This window comes from Syzygium oleosum, unplaced genomic scaffold, assembly GCF_021117445.2.
Source record: "Syzygium oleosum isolate NSW1041296 unplaced genomic scaffold, Sole_v2.1 Sole_v2.23, whole genome shotgun sequence".
In the NCBI taxonomy this organism is placed as follows: Eukaryota; Viridiplantae; Streptophyta; class Magnoliopsida; order Myrtales; family Myrtaceae; genus Syzygium; species Syzygium oleosum.
This window is the reverse complement of record NW_026607507.1, coordinates 1,978,480-1,994,361: the sequence shown is the minus strand read 5'-3', so window position 1 is coordinate 1,994,361 and position 15,882 is coordinate 1,978,480. Positions and strand designations below refer to the sequence as shown.

The following is a 15,882-nucleotide window of genomic DNA, read 5'->3' as shown; positions in this document are numbered from 1 at the left end:
ATCACGGATGAGTGTTGAAAAATGGTCCATTTCTAAGCTTTGTAGAATAGCCTACAATACTCTCTGTTTAGTGGCGATGGGTAAATTATGTGACCGAAGTTACATGGGGCAGCAGACAATGCAAGAAGAGGAAAAAATCACCGGAGAGTGATTAAGAGAAGTTTTAAGCACCACGTCTCTAAGGTCAATAGTGGCCCAACACATCATACTTGTGCTGCAATTCTCTGTACAAGTTTTCATTCCCCCACCATATTGAACGTCTTATTTTCACACCTAAAGCTTGAACCAACATGTCTCCGCACAACATAAGGGAAGGGAAGAAAGATCATTATACAGAGAGTGGTCAAGAGAAGCTTCTGCTTGCAATAATTTCAGACAGATAGTCGTTGGGACTGAAACCCAAAATGCGCAGTGTTTCATCCCAAACTCTCAAGCATTCCTTCGGATCATCTGCAAGGCCCGACATCCTTCCTGGCTTACACTGGCTATAGTATGCAAAGTTCTCGGTGGTGTTGCGCGGTACATCAGCTCCGACAGAGCAAAATAGGACGTTTCTGGCCCCTACCCAACAAGAATATGTAGCAAGATATTATGTTGCTATTGAGCAGTGGCCAAATGAAAATTACCTAAAAAAATGCGCATCTTTCTCGAGGATTACACTGTTCTATTAGATGTTTTATTCTTCTTGTAGTATACTGCAGAAAACTGCCCGTGTCTGTCGATAACTTTTTGTTCCCCCTATCCTTTTTCTGGTTAACCAGTCTACGACTCGATTCCATAATGAACAGAAATGAACGGAGTAACTTTGTTCTGTTCTACCAGAAAACCGAATTATCTATCGTCCAACAAACATTAAAAGGAAGGCAGAGGATCAGATGGCGGACAATCCGTTCGTGTTGACAATTGTTCCTCTATTTTCATGTGTTTGGTCGGCTATTTCTACTGAATCTCTGGTTCATGTCCTCTTTGATTTTTCAGCTATCAGTAACCGACTCTTAGATTTATCTCAGTAGCCCTAATCTGCTAGATCTACATTTTCTATTCTCGGAAAAGGTAATTTTTATGCAAGAGAACTCAATCACGTGCAAAAGAAGAAAAAGGAGACCTAAAGCGCATAATGCCATAATCGTAAGTATAGGAAACAAGTTTTATTTACCTTCAGAAGGATCCAGCATCCAAAATGCTCTCATCCTGCCATCTGACAGCTGCAAAAAAGCATCGAAAAGCCAACCCTGGTCATTCCACAATTTCATGTGGAACAAAAAGCTAAGATTAATAAACCGGGTCGACAGATTACCAAGTTTGATTCGACGATTCCAGGGTGCACGGCTACGCATAGTACCGACGTCTTTGCCATACTTACGAGCTTCGTGCTTAGAGCCTTTAGAAACATGAGCTGCACGTCGAAAAATACGTTGCGGGGAAAATTTTGCCTCACAGTGGACTGTTTTGTTCTGTTTTTGACCAAACTCAAGTTTACGTACATACCTGGGCTAGTTTGCTTGATCCATAGGACGTCATGCTGCTGAACTTACGTTCTTCCTTGGCGCCCACTTTCCAGGACTCGGGTTCCACAACTCCCCAGTGATGTCCCTAGGTTTTCTCTAAGCTTAGTATAAGTTCAGCAAACCATCTGGATTTTTTTCATAGGTAATTCTTTTGAAGTTCCAAAACGATCTTCTTATCTCAGAGACAACAGTTACCACGGAATTGACGTTAACAATGCGAGCAGAGTTGGCTTTGAGCATTGAAGGGAGCAGAAGAAGGGCGAGCAGCGAGGCCGCAATGTGGTTAACTTGAATATGCTTCTCAAGTCCATCCTCCGAAAATTGCGTCGGCTCTGCCATCGAAAGTAAAAAGTGGAAGAAGAATATGCATTCCGTGAGTCTTTTATCTGGCTCTAAGTCTATGCAATGATAGAAGGAACTGACTGAGCGCATACGTAGATGAGCAAAAGTATAAGAGAACATGATGCGACACAGCAGCAGGAAATTATACCTCCCAGGAGAAGAATCCCGGCATTGTTGATGAGAATATGAAGGGGCTTTCCACTTTGATCCCACTGAGCTGCGAATTGCCTGACTGAGCTAAGGGACAATAAGTCCAGTTCCATCACCTGCATTTGGATCATTTCTCATATTATGGCTAGAGTCAGAGACAATCAACGATTCAAACGTCTGGAAGAGTATCCTAAGTCCAGTCCAAATGTCCTTTAAACCATCCAGGGTCAGTCAAGAAGACAACTACCCTCAGTGAAGGTCCATGACAAAATGCTCCCTTTTAAAATTTGACTTTAAGGTCTTTTGCCAGTATAGAGAACTTCATTAACTGAAAGCTTTGCTCAGTTTGATCTAACTCATTTATCAGGACCCATGATGAAGCCTGTGCTAAACTTGGGCGATGAAAATTGGCATTGGTGATGAGGTGGTTAAATGCAGATCATGGATGCTTGCTTGCATAGCTGTCAAGATTCACAGTTTTGCTATTTTACCTCGACATGCAGGGTCTTGCTATTATTTGCGTCTGCTTTCCACCTTTCAGCAATCTTCTTTGCCGCATCAACTCTCCGGCAAGCCATTATCACACATGCACCGGCGAAAGCAAGTTCTCTGCAGAAAACATCAGTCAAACCTTTTCGGGCAATTAGATATCCTCCTCAACAGTCCTTTCCATTACCTCGTTCATTCAAGTTGAGATTCCATTCTAAAGAAACATAAAAGCTACTGTTTCTTACTACAGTTGATCCCCTTTTCGTCCTCTGATTCAAATATCATTGGTTTGCTTCAGAATCATAGCGGCCCTTCATTTTGAAATCACACGACAATCGGGAGAACTCTGAGTTAGAGAGAAAGAGAGAGAGAGAGACCTGGCTGTGTGATAACCAATGCCATTGGTGGAGCCCGTGACGATCACACACAGACCATCCAACTGATTTGGAATGAGAAGAGCTGCAGAACGGAGCTGGTATGACATGATGATCCTCTGCAACGTAATTTCCTTTGCAGTCTCCCATATAGCCTTCACCATCATCATCATTCTCTCTCTCTCTCTCTCTCTCTCTCTCTCTCTCTCTCTCTCTTCTTGCTCTTTCTAATCAGTCATTGCATACTTAATCTCGATCACATCGATCGCGTTGATCTGCACAATTATTTGATACCTTTCCATGTGACGTAGAGTTGACCTGCTTTGGACTTAACCTCACAGACTTTGAAATAATTTAATTCACCAGGAAATTTTTATCAGCTTGTGAAGGGGAAGTCCCCTGTTGTCTTATTTCAGGAAGTCATCATTCAAACAGAGTCCAAACCAATTCCAATTAAGTATGCAGGCCTTCTGATACAGTTCTGCCTTAAACAAGTCATTAATAGCAAGGGAAAGACCCAACCAGCTGGTTGATGCGTTACAATTGGTGGAAGAACTCGTCCCAAAAAATTAGTTTGCCATGGAAGGAAGCCCAACCCGTTATAAGCCCCAAAATATCTCATTTGCCAGTATAATCCCCTCTTCAAGAATTCTGCGACCTCACAGAACGGGGCCTCGGGTCACCACCACCACCACCAAGGACGGCAGCCCCGAGGATTAAGTGCCAGAAGGTGGGTGCCCAAGGAGTGGCTAGATTGGATGAGCGTTTGATGTGTCCGTGGAAAAAGAACTTTGGGATAGAAAAACTGATAACCAAGATAAAGAACTTACAGGTTTCCTTTTTTTTTTTTTTTTTTTTTTTAAGAACTTATAGTTTCAGCACTAACGAATTGGATAAAGACCCGAAAGAATCACTCACTTGAGAGAAAATTTCATGTATTATTAACCCACAAATCTTTTCTTATACAAATGAGAGTTCTCTTATTTATAGAGGGACTTAAACCAAAAACCTTAAACTAAGATACACAAAAATAGGAAACCTTAAACTAAAAAAGGGAAAATATTACCAAAAACCTCAAACTATACCACTTGTAATAAATTTACCCTGAACTTTATTTTTAAGCAGCCCTCGCTGGCATTGGAGTGGGGCGAGGGCTGCCATCGCCGGTTCTGGCGTCAGGCGACCCTCGCCAGCGTCCGGCGAGAGTCGCCCTCGCCTGAGTCCCTCACCCGTCTCAAGCGAAGGCAGCCCTTGCTGGCGTCGGGCGAGGGGGGCCCTTGCCTGGGTGGGTGAGGGCTGCCCTCGCCCGACTCAGGCGAGGGTCGCCCTCGCTAGATCGGGCAAGGGTGGCCCTCGCCCGACGCCGGCGAGGGACTCAAGCAAAGGCTACCCTCGCCTGCCCAGGCGAGGCCGACTCTCGCCCGACACCGGCGTGGGCAGCCCTCGCCCAACTCCAATGCCGGCGAGGGACGCCCTCGTCGACTTCCCTCCGCCGGAGAAGAAAGGAAAAAAAATAGAAAAAGGAAAAAAAACCAAAATGCCCTTGGGCCAAAGTATTGTGGGGGTAAATATGTCACACGAGTACAAGTTTAGGGTTTTTTGTGTCACATAAGAAAATTTGGGATAAATGTGTCACAATGGGTATAATTTTGGATTTTTAGTGTCACAAAAAACAGTTCAAGGTAAATTTGTCACAAATGGCATAGTTTGGAATTTTTCATGTCACAAAAAAAATTTAGTGTAAATTTATCACAAGTGACATAATTTGGGGTTTTTGGTGATATTTTCCCAACTAGAAAATATAATTTGACAAAAAAAAAGACTTGTGCTATTTTCAAGGTCCTGACACACCCCTTATCACATTAAATTGAGTAAACATCATCCCTTGCATGTTGTGCTCTTGATTTGATATTATTTCTTGCATTCTTTTCTTCTTTTTTCCTTTTCTTTTTCCATTTGGAACAAAATTAGTGTCCCTCTTTTCCAAAAATTTGGTAGATAGCTAACTAGATATTGTGTTAATGAGTTACATATTTCTCTTTTTTTTGTTCTAGAAAAATATAGCAAAAGTAAGAGTGACAAGGGCCATCGACCAGTTATAATATGCATTTCATTTAATTATAATTTTAATATGTGTCATTATATTATAGTCTTTGTATTTTAACTACTCGACTTTCATTTTATTCAGTGAATCTAATCATCCAAATTTTTTATTTATTTTTTTCAAGCCATCATTGCATGATGTTTTAAAAGATACTTTCAAAAAATAAAAATATGACAAACTTAAGTACATAAAAAATTATAAATATACATTATTATTACATAGAATACTATCTTTGCCTTGATTGCATGGTATAATTAACTATTGACAAAAAATTATGGCAATTGTAATGGCATTATAAGGCAACACATTCAAATCATTTGCAAATACATATATTTTTGTCAATTCTAAACACATCAGAATTTTCATGGAATCATAGTGAAAAGAAAATTATCCTCAAAGTACAAATGTATTGCAATAATAGCAAGTTCATATGCAACTTAACTAAAGATATGGATTATGACCAAAAAAAAAACTAAAGATATGGTTTGTTCAACCGCTTGGCTCTCCTTAAAAAAGGTTGCTCTCTCAAAAAAATATTTTACTAGAATTGGACAATAAAATTTTTCAATTACGTCAATAAGAGAGTCATTATTCACTTAAAACAAATATATATCAAAGAATAATTTCAAAGGTTGACATGATTGATTGATGTTCTCAATCCGCAGTTTCATCATCAATAGATACATTAGACAATTTGAGTCCTCTTTAATACTATTTTCCATAGCGATTGCACTACAAAAACAATAAAATGAAATATGAGCAAATTCTGTATAATACAATCATCAACCAGAATATTCAATCTTTGAGTAAATTCTAGTAAATTTGTACCAAAAATCGAAGTCAAATAATTCATGATCATGAGGATTATCTAGGGACGTAAAGCTAATAATTGGCAAAATAAGTTTACAAGAAGACAAACAAGGAAAAGTTGAAATATAATGGGTGTGAAAGAAGCAGATCGGGTTAAAAAAAGTTGTTTGATAAGGATGTGGACAGTTTTGCCTTTTAATAAAATTGAAACACAAGAAAAAGAAGAAAAAAAGTAAGAAATTTTCTTAAATCAAAAGTGAGACCCGCAAATGATAACCTAGTCAATTCAATGTGACAGGGATTTCTATAAGAGGTGGAAATAGCGTGAGCCAAAAAAACCCTAGGAAATATAAAATTAGGAAATCTCAAACTAAGAAACATTGGAATTAGGAAACCTTAACAAGGAAACCTATGGAAAAGTAGGAAACCAACTTGAAATTGAAAACCTATTCAAATTAGGAAACTCAATAAAAATAGGAAACAACCCTCCAGTGACTCAGCTGAATGAGCCTTTATTCTTCAATCTTCTAAAATATCATCAAGGATACCTTCTCCTCATTGGACCCTTAGATCATCTTGCCAACGAAATCTCCGTATACTTGAATGAATATTAAATAAGTTTGGTCGAATAACGAGAAATAAATGGGACTTGTGAGTTGTTTGTCTTCAATAGAACTACCGAGCCCTAACTACTTTCCGAGCTCACATGCTCCGACATCACTAGTGACATTAGATACAGTGCTTCAGTTGTCGACAAGTCACGTAATTTGATGTTCTGTTTGCTCGATTTTGAACATCATAACACATGCGCCACACTATAGAGAGCAGCCAAGATAAGAAAGATTTAACAATTGGGACAGAGTCCCAGTCACCAGTAATACGATGTTGAAGTAATCATCATCAGCCAACTGATGCAACTTTGGCTTGAATAAGGATGCAAATTCCACTGTTCAAGTACCTGTGGCACTCAAAAGCTGGGCAGTGGATCTCCTACGAAGGGAGTAATTTAGTTCGCATTTCATGAAAATGTCCGGTACAGGCACAAATAGCATATAGCAGCAAATAAATTACAGGAATGTCGATGTCATTCTCTTCAATGATCCGTGGTGTTAAGATTTACAGTTATAAAGCAAACCTTGAGAGTAGACTTACCATGTCACTACATCTCTCGAAGCAATATATTACTACAACTCTTTATCGCATAAGTAACCACTACAACACGGTCAAACGCCTCTTGGAAGCCATGTCTGTTTCTTACGCGAAAGGGCTTGGCTTCAAGTAGTCCAGCCACCCCCATCATCTGCCTATCCCAAAGCTCAGATTGGTCAACTCTTGTCAACCAAACATGCCCATCAAATACGGTGATGCGCTCACAGAGCCTGTCTCGGGACAGAATTTGCAGGGTTGATGCCTTCTTTGCCCAGTCGTTTTACTTCATGAGGAGAAAGAATCTTGATATACCACACATTGTTGACGAACTCCCTAGAGAAAGGCATTAGTTTCCCCATTAGCAAATCAAAGGCTCAGCGACTAAATTACAAGACAAGCACCAGTTTACAATTTCTGGTGAATTCATAGAACGCTCACAGCACAATCCCACACGAACTGTCGATGCAAATTGCAAACCCAATCGCACAGGCTGAATAGTCACATCAAAAGCTGAACTACTAAACTTCCCAAAGAGATGCTCACTCAATAAAAAGAAATAAGAAAACCCGTAGGGAAGGAACTCATTCCTAGCATCTTTCACCGAGCCAATAATCCGTATGTTATATTAAGATTTACTCGCTTGGACATCCATCAAAAGTACCAAGAGAACATAACATCCATCAAAAGCAAAAAACAAAAGATTCAGACAAGCCTTTCAAAGCACATATTTTGCCACATAATTCAACAAAAAGCCATAATCAATTGCCAGCAATGAAGAATCTTAAAGCACACATTACCATCACCCTATACCTATTATGGAAAAAGGAGAAGCACACTTACTGCCAAGGGTCGTCACCCAGGAGAAGGATATCATTCTCCCGGTCTACAAATACAAGCTGCCAGCCTGATCTCTGAGGGTCCTCCAATTGGCCTTCAAGGCCAAACATACGAGCGAGCTCACTGCGCAGCTCATCATAGCTGCTGAATTTTGAAATATCCAGTGACCGCCCAAAGGTCCCCAATTTGTGAACCTGTCAAATTATGTCATCAGCGCAAAAGTTTAACGCCTATTTTTCTGAAAACGTAGTAATAGGGACAATGAAATTATCAAGTAGGAGCAGATGAATAATTAAATAACTAAGAGACAATCGACCAAGAAGCATAGTCATGCTTTTCATACATAATTAACAATGTGGAACGTAAGGAGAAAAGAGCAATTTCGGTGTGAACTTTGCCTCCGAAAGAAGATTTGGGGTTATTCGGGAGATACTCAAAACAAGCCAAGAAGGAGACTGACTTCTCGCAAAACCATAATATAGAATCACCCATTATATATACATCAGAAATGGACTCATAACCATATTACCACCGGTACGTAGGTTATGTGGCCTTCACACATAGGAGGGTTAGCAAACTGTCTTTTCAGAAAGGTATATCCAGAAACACTTGATTGCATATTGACTCTATACTATATGTCATCCTCAGCCCATCACCAGGGAAAGGGATCACAACTCATAAACCATCTACGTTCTGTGAGATTCCCCAGTGTGCTAAATGCTATCATCCCAAGGCCATTATGAACTAGGGTGAACAAAGTATGAGTAAATCACAAGATCTACATCCTTTGAGGACGATAACATGGCAATCACATGGAAGCCTCTGATTTGCATGCATGCTAGTCAAAATTCAACTAAACCATGCTTCAATCGGATTCATCTGTCCCTTACTCTAACAAAAAGATAAATTCCTCCTTTTGCAGAAACAAGTTGATGATACAAGGAAACTTGCACGACTACGTAAGGAAACACATTACACTTAGAACTGGTTATAAGTAGTCTGATGATCATTCAACATAATACAAATTGAAGTGTGTGTAGCATGTCCTTTCAGATAGTGAAGCACAATACTCAAGAGGAAAACACTCGGGCAGTCTTGATTCTGAGATCTTGAAAAAGCAATTTAACCATGAAAAACCAGTGATCAGACACAAGAACTCTGAATAGTTCCTTAGCGATTAAACAAAACCAATAGGCGTCAAAGGAAATAAGACTCAAATTCACCTTCACAAAGGTTCTGATCGGTGGGTTTACTTGGTCCACATTTTCTGAAGACTGCAAGAAACCCGATTCATCCACACAACTTGACGTCGCCATGTCTGAATTATGTGGAAATTCTGTGCCAGCAACACTAGCAAAATTTGAAGTACCAAATGGCACAGACAAGGAATCATGTTCACCGCCAATATTCCTCAGATGCTGCATCCCATTTTGCAGCATAAGAGATGTGGAATCAATGTTAACACCAAATAAAAGACTACTTTGCGGGTCAGTGGCACCCGGATATGCAGAATATTCTCTTCCAGCAAATGGAGGTAAATAGTTTGCAAATTCAGAGACGTTGGTGTGTGTTGTAGCCAATTCCACCTGAGGCAGAATGCAGTGAGCAGCTTCAGAAAGAAGATGTGGTTCTGCTGAATTTTGCTTCTTCAACAATGACGATGATATCACAGAGTCAGAACCATTCACACTGAGTAACTGTGATGCCCCATCACGGGAAATTGAACCTAAAATGCTTTGCATAGGTGAAACATCAGATGCAACTATAGGGTTCTCCACTCCATCAGAAAAGATATTCTGCTGGGACTGTGAAATGGCCGGCAGAGATGATGACTGGGATTGACCAATAGATCCGTACTGTGGAAGAGTAGTGATGATGTTCGGCATCTGTTGCTGAAGAGACGTGTGGTTGAATTGTTGGGACTGTTGAGGTTGCTGTTGATGCTGCTGCTGTTGTTGGCGCTGATCATTATAAGAGGGGTGCTGCAAAACCTGACCTTGAGCTGGGGCCTGATTTTCCTGGAAGCCCTGAAGAAGGGTACTTTGAGATTGAGACTGCTGCAACATCTGCCTCTGGATGATAGAAGCTTGCACCATAGGGACATTTTGAGATTGCTGAAGAGGCAGAAGAGACTGAGAGGCACATTTTGAAGGGTCCACTGTCCTCATATCCTGCAGTGCTGCACTTGCCATTGCCTGGTACACATCAGTTTGTAAAGCAGTCATTGAAGTGTCATATCTTGGCTGGAGCCATGGAGTCATCCCAAATCCCTGGAAGTTTAAAGATTGAACTCCGTGATCCCCAACACCTTGAAGCCACATCAGTGAAGAACTGATACTCATATCACCATCCCTAAGAGCTGAAATCAGTCAAATAAATAGACTTATTAGGAAGAAAAATGTTAGAATTCTTCTAACTTAGGTAAGAGGTACTTCTTTGGTTTCCCGGTAATAAGCATTTCTAATTTGGTAACAGTAACTTCAAGTATACCATGAAATGAAGGAAGTCCAGATGGCCATGGTCTCTTCAGTCTGAGGGGGAATGGAGAAGGATACATTGGGAATGTTGTTAGTGGCTCAATTTCCCACAAGGATACTCTTGGCTGCCTCTCACCTGCAGTTGACTCATCCCATCCAACCTGTTTACACTACTTAAGTTTACTTATACAATTTTCAGTTGGTTAGAAAATCAGCATGGTTTCACCTAGAAACTGGAAAAGATATGCCTCAGGGCTAGACAAAAGGTACCAAAAACCACTAAAATCAACCTTTACTGAACGCCAATGTGAGTTTGGCCAGCGAACAGGATCCAGATCACTAATGCCTGTTATCGTCCCCATGTATCTGGAACAAGAAAATCCAGTAAGATAAGTTCCACATCATATTTATGGAATGTTTTGTTCACACAAGAAAATGGAAATAAGAACAGTGAAGAGGCATTAATCATCATTAGCAGCTTATTTGAAATACATAAGCGGTTTTAAACAAGAAGACTCGTGCATACACCTTGTCTCTTATAGTCTCTTATAAAGTAGGTAATGTCATCCAAGGCAAGGGTATTGACAAATCGAGCTGCATTAATATGAGTTGCAAAATTTTTGGTTTAGCAATGACAAGGAAATAGAAGAATGATGACTTGCTGCAAACTAAGCTTTGTGTGGTTAGATAAAGATAGGTTGGTGTACTACTGCAGAAGTAGTAGTCACGGAGCAAATGAAGCAGCAAACCAACAGGTAAGCTCGAATGCTAGTTAGTGATTCTTTTGGAGGAAAGCATTCTAACCACAATGCTGCAGAGACAGAAAAGTAGAACAGCGAAGAGTAGAGCATTTCAAATCAGAAGATACAAATCAGAAGTTCATAGCCAATTCGTTTTAGGAGAATCAAACACCAAGTCGATTTTTCAATCATTAAATCCCAGGAAATTTTGGGACCCACCTACGAACACTTGACTCTTCCGTCTCAAATAGCATTCTGAACCGCATGCCAACAGATACCCTCGTGTGATAGACTGCTTTCACATACTTTGCCAGAGGTATGACAAACTCTGATGGACTAGCCCTGCATACAAGCAACAAGTGGATGAATCTCACAGTTATTTTAACTCGACCTGCTTCCAGTCATTCTACCTTGGATTGTAAAAGATTGTAAAGCGGCTGTTCGTGGCAGCAGCATGAGCTGCTGCTGCAAGAAGGCCAATATGCATGCTGTCACTTGATAAAACTGATGAAGGCATAACAGTCTGTGGACGATTTGCCCGTCGAATACCAAGAAGCAATTGATTCTTTTCATTCCTGAAAAACACCGGGAATGTGTAAAACCTTAGAAAATAAATAGAACCGAATGCTTTTAGAAAAAATCATGTCTACAGAGACTCCATAAAAGAAAGAAGGGGAACATGGAAGACTTGGGCTTATGCAGCGACAAGGGCACCAGTAAATTAAAAGCAGAGAGCACTTTTCAAGAAGTATTTATGTCGCACACTATCAATCAGGACACTAAAAAATCTTCATGAATGTCAATCATCTTCTGTGGGAAAAATCCACCAATTAATTCCGAGTTACAGTTCCATGATATGTAAGTAAGAGAATTCAAGTTGAACCTTCCAAACACAAACTCTAGCACAATAATTTGAGAAGCAATAAATATGACTATAAATGAACCATCCTACCAGATAAAAAGAACAGAATCTCCAGCAACAAGTCTTTTCGCACTAACAAATACACTCCAGCCTGTTGTGAGAAGATGCCTCTTGGGCTGCCCTGCATGTGCATATCAAAAGTTGCTTAAATTTTCGCAACATCAATTTCAAAAACCTCAGCTCTTATATTTTACGAAGCAAAATGAATGACCAGCTTAAGATGCCTCGCACACTAATTTGTCAATTTTGTCAGAAAAATAACACTTATGCACTAGAAGCAATAGCCTATATGAAACTATAGAAAATCAGATAAAGGATTGCCACTTATGAATAGACACTCCAAATCTAAGAGGGCAAACTGTGTCTCCATCCCAGAGGGGTGCCGCTAATAGTAAACATTCAGAATGTCTTCGCACTCTTTTCCCACAAACAATCTCCTTAAGAAACCCATATTCATAAGCATGCTTCTTTGTAGCGAAGACAATGCAAAAAAAGTTTGCCTACTGGAAGACAGCCTTGGGTTAAAGCCGATTTTCAATCCTAAAGAGGAAGCCACGGACTCTCAGTCAGGCAAAAGAAAAACAAAAATCCAGATGTTGCAAAGGTTGCTACTGAATCTTAAGCACGGGTTCAAGTAAGAAGTGCCTTCCTACTAAGCACCTTCAATACCGGCATAAAAAGAAGACGCACCTTCAAGAGCAAATGCATACACGTACATCACCCAACGACTGGCAGAATACAAGGGATTGACCAGGATACACAAACTGTGACACAATTCCCTTCTCAATACCACCAATTGCAGAAGTCAATTGACCAACTCCCAGCAAAAACAATCATGTAGAAATGAATACAAGGGTGAAGAGCCAAGCATGACAATTTATAGTTAATTGAGTCAGCAGACTGGGGCAATGAAATTACTCTCTTGATGCCAATCTGTAATAACTTCCAGAAATGAACAGATGTCCTTCCAAGTTGGCCAGGTAAAAAGCTTTAAGGTGCCAAAATGTGCTATGCCCAAAAAAATGGCACCACCCTTTGGAAAAATAGTTTTTCAACTGTGTGAGTTTTAAAGCAGGTGGGAAATCCTCTTTCTTTGACTATGCTATTAATAAACATACTAGTCTATAAAAGAGAAATTGCAGGGGTCTGTAGTTTATTGGAACTTAGTTGGCAAGCAAAGTTCTTTCACGATGAATCCAGCCAACTTTTTTCATGAGATGTGAGTTTCGCAAAGACTTGCGAGCCACCCAGAGATTATCGAGAACATTGGAACATTTGACATGGAGATGAACAAACTACATTTATTTCAAACTGGCAGATAAGCAACTGAATCACATCGTGAAAATTCATAGGAAAAAAATCTGATGATGAACCACGGCAATCGATACCCTCCAACCCTGGAAACATCTAAAGAAATATAGAGCACATGTCTGTTATCTTTGTTATCTGAGGAGAAGCTATAAACAAATAATAAAGCACAAAAACTTAGAAGTTTTGAAGTTAAGCGTGCAACTTCTTCTCCAGGTTTGAGGGTGCAAGTATGCCTTTGTAACTAACAGAAATTGGCGAAGTTTATCATAATGCCAGTTGGAGTTATTATTAGGTTTCTTCACTATACCATGGCACGTCTATTGAAAGAGGTTTCAATCGTCCATTTGAAATAAAGAAAACATACCCCGAAAAATATGTCTAAATTTCCATTCATTATCATGAAGATCCCTGGCTATTAACTCTTGAGCTGGAGGCTGCTGTGAGTAATCCTGATCAAACAACAAAGATACCAGCAGATGAAAAATATGTTTCGGCAGGTTCCCGGGACCGTTTTTCTGAAGAACAAATTTAGAACCATTTGAACTCAAGTCTGACGTACAAGAGGAGGGAAGACTTTTTCTGCCGCTCGACGAGGTACAGAGAATCCTCCATGAGTACTGGTATCACTTGCAGTCAATGTTTTGCAGAAGTAGTTCGTTGGCTGTTTACTGGGAGTTCCCAATTCTGCGGGCAGTAGATATAGATCCTTTTGCTCTTGCTGAAAATAGTCCACGTCAGTCTTGTATAAAATCAAGCAACGATAGAATAAAAGAAGTCAGTCTCTAGATTTAACAATGTAGGTACCGGACTTAGAGGCTGGAGGGTCATTTGAGCATACACTTCATCCGTCTCCACATCTGCCTGTTATTTACAAGAAATTATACTCAAAATTGCAACTCAAGATAAGGTCAATAAGCAGAAACCATCGGTAGATGGAACACTCACGTGCATGGTAACATTATGAAGCTGACAGATGAGCTGTGGGGATAAGTTAGGATAATTAGGGATATGAGCATCTACTTCCTTATTGGTAGAAGCAGCCACCTGCAGAGGCATGGTCACAGGGAAACTAATCAAATATATTAATTAATGCACACTCAGAATACAACAACAGTACAGCAGTAGGCAACAATTTCACCACTTGGATGAACTAGAAAGCAGAACTCAGCAAGGAAAAAGCGATAACCGCGAAGAATTTAACTGAGATCAAACTAGATGATCATTAAATGGTTCCTCTATAAGTTCTATCTTCATATGTTACGCATGCAATTTCTATTCGCTCAGAACATAAACAACGACATGTTTGAGCACCAGTGACTGTAATGAGCAATCCCCAGTAAAAATTAGAGCAATTAACATCTGAGAGTTCCAGATGATAACACGAAAGCAAGATAATAGTATTGCTGCTCGAGATCACAAGACAAGAACTGATGATGTTGGTTAAAGCAAAGAGAATGGAAGATATACGGTGGTACAGACCTGCTCACTATGTCCTTGAGGAAAGTAGACTACTCTGCTTCCAACAGGAGGCAATGACACAAGAGGACCAGCACACGCATGCCATAGCTCAGAGTTCAAACATTTCTTCTCCCCTGCATTTGAGGCTAGCAAGGAACAATTCACTTGACATTAGTAAAGCCCCAACAATTATTCTATACAAACGTACTCAGAAACATTGGCAAACATCAACCGTGACACATGGTACAACACGGAAGAGATCCATAGATGTGTCTACAGCACCCGTCACCTCATGTCTTATGCCCAATACCTAACCCAACAAAAGCAAACAACGAGCCTCATGCCGTCGTTTTGTCATCTCATGATGGTTCAGAGTTTATGTAAATTGAAGACACATAATATAGCAATAGCTTAAAGAACAGTTCGCAGCCGTCTTCGATCTTTCTTGGACCACCGCAGTACAAGTTTCCCGCTTGCGCAAGCAAAAAGAACACACTCAAGTAGCTTATGATCATCGGCAAGACAAGAAGAAGCTCAAACATCCACATATGTAGCTCCGAAAGGCAAGAGCAGCCAAATCCAATTTCCAGATGCTCACGGCCTCGTCGAAAACATGAGCAAGATACGCATGCCCGACACCTCCAGCTTTCAGGGTTTAAAATTCACTTCATCCCACACAGCAAGAATCGACAATTGGCCTCGCACGACCGGACGAAGCCGAACCGACACACGAAAACCAGCAAAACGACCGCATTTCCGCGCTTAAAAAACAGATTACCTTCCGGCGACTGATGGTTAAAGCCCGACGACGAGAGTCTCATTCTTCAGCACAAGCTCCACTTTTCCGTCTTTCGACTCACAAACCCCCCCCCCCCCAAAAAAACCTCCTTTCCTCTCCTCGAAGGAACCGCTCCTCCTCCTCCTCCCTCCCTCCCTCCCTCCCTCCCTCCTTCCCCCTACGCGAACACATCCATACCGCGTGCCCAAAAAAAAAAAAACCGATCTTTCACCGCGCGCAATCTCCAAAAGCTCCCCACCACCCACCCGCCCACCCGCCCTCCCGCCCGCCCGCCCGCCCGTTCCCCGCCAAAGAAGAGAAAAACGAACCCCGGGGGTAAAAGCTTCAACCGAAATCGATGCCGATACAGTAGACGAAATCCCTAACCATCATAGGCTGTCCCTAGATCTTCTCCCCACTCGACACCCCGGCT

General features: G+C 40.8%; 2 protein-coding genes across 2 annotated transcripts; both read right to left on the bottom strand.

The window, feature by feature from the left end:
* Nucleotides 1-1,712: 1,712 nt before the first annotated feature.
* Nucleotides 1,713-3,311, bottom strand: LOC130134760 (dehydrogenase/reductase SDR family member FEY-like; the record flags this gene model as incomplete). The annotated part of the gene is made up of 4 exons (XM_056302422.1): nt 2,867-3,311; nt 2,492-2,609; nt 1,999-2,116; nt 1,713-1,840 (listed from the first exon to the last, which is right to left on the bottom strand). Coding segments are annotated over exons 1-4 (534 nt in total), but the record flags the coding sequence as incomplete, so codon positions are not given.
* A 3,533-nt stretch (nt 3,312-6,844) lies between these two features.
* Nucleotides 6,845-15,609, bottom strand: LOC115664467 (auxin response factor 6-like). The gene is made up of 14 exons (XM_030586397.2): nt 15,450-15,609; nt 14,693-14,817; nt 14,159-14,257; nt 14,018-14,074; nt 13,773-13,931; nt 13,578-13,662; nt 11,933-12,023; nt 11,391-11,555; nt 11,200-11,322; nt 10,531-10,606; nt 10,254-10,401; nt 8,987-10,122; nt 7,767-7,957; nt 6,845-7,259 (listed from the first exon to the last, which is right to left on the bottom strand). The coding sequence occupies exons 1-14, from the start codon at nt 15,490-15,492 to the stop codon at nt 7,148-7,150; spliced, it is 2,610 nt and encodes an 869-aa protein (XP_030442257.1). The 5' UTR covers nt 15,493-15,609; the 3' UTR covers nt 6,845-7,147.
* Nucleotides 15,610-15,882: the final 273 nt, after the last annotated feature.

What these genes read in the sequence shown, in the direction of transcription:
- LOC115664467 (XM_030586397.2), bottom strand. Translation starts at nt 15,492, where the DNA reads ATGAGACTCTCGTCGTCGGGCTTTAACCATCAGTCGCCGGAAG. An exon ending in CCCTCCAGCCTCTAAGTCCG is followed by an intron (nt 13,932 to 14,017) that starts GTACCTACATTG and finishes GACTATTTTCAG; the next exon opens with CAAGAGCAAAAGGATCTATA. An exon ending in CACATTGGCGTTCAGTAAAG is followed by an intron (nt 10,402 to 10,530) that starts GTTGATTTTAGT and finishes TAGTGTAAACAG; the next exon opens with GTTGGATGGGATGAGTCAAC.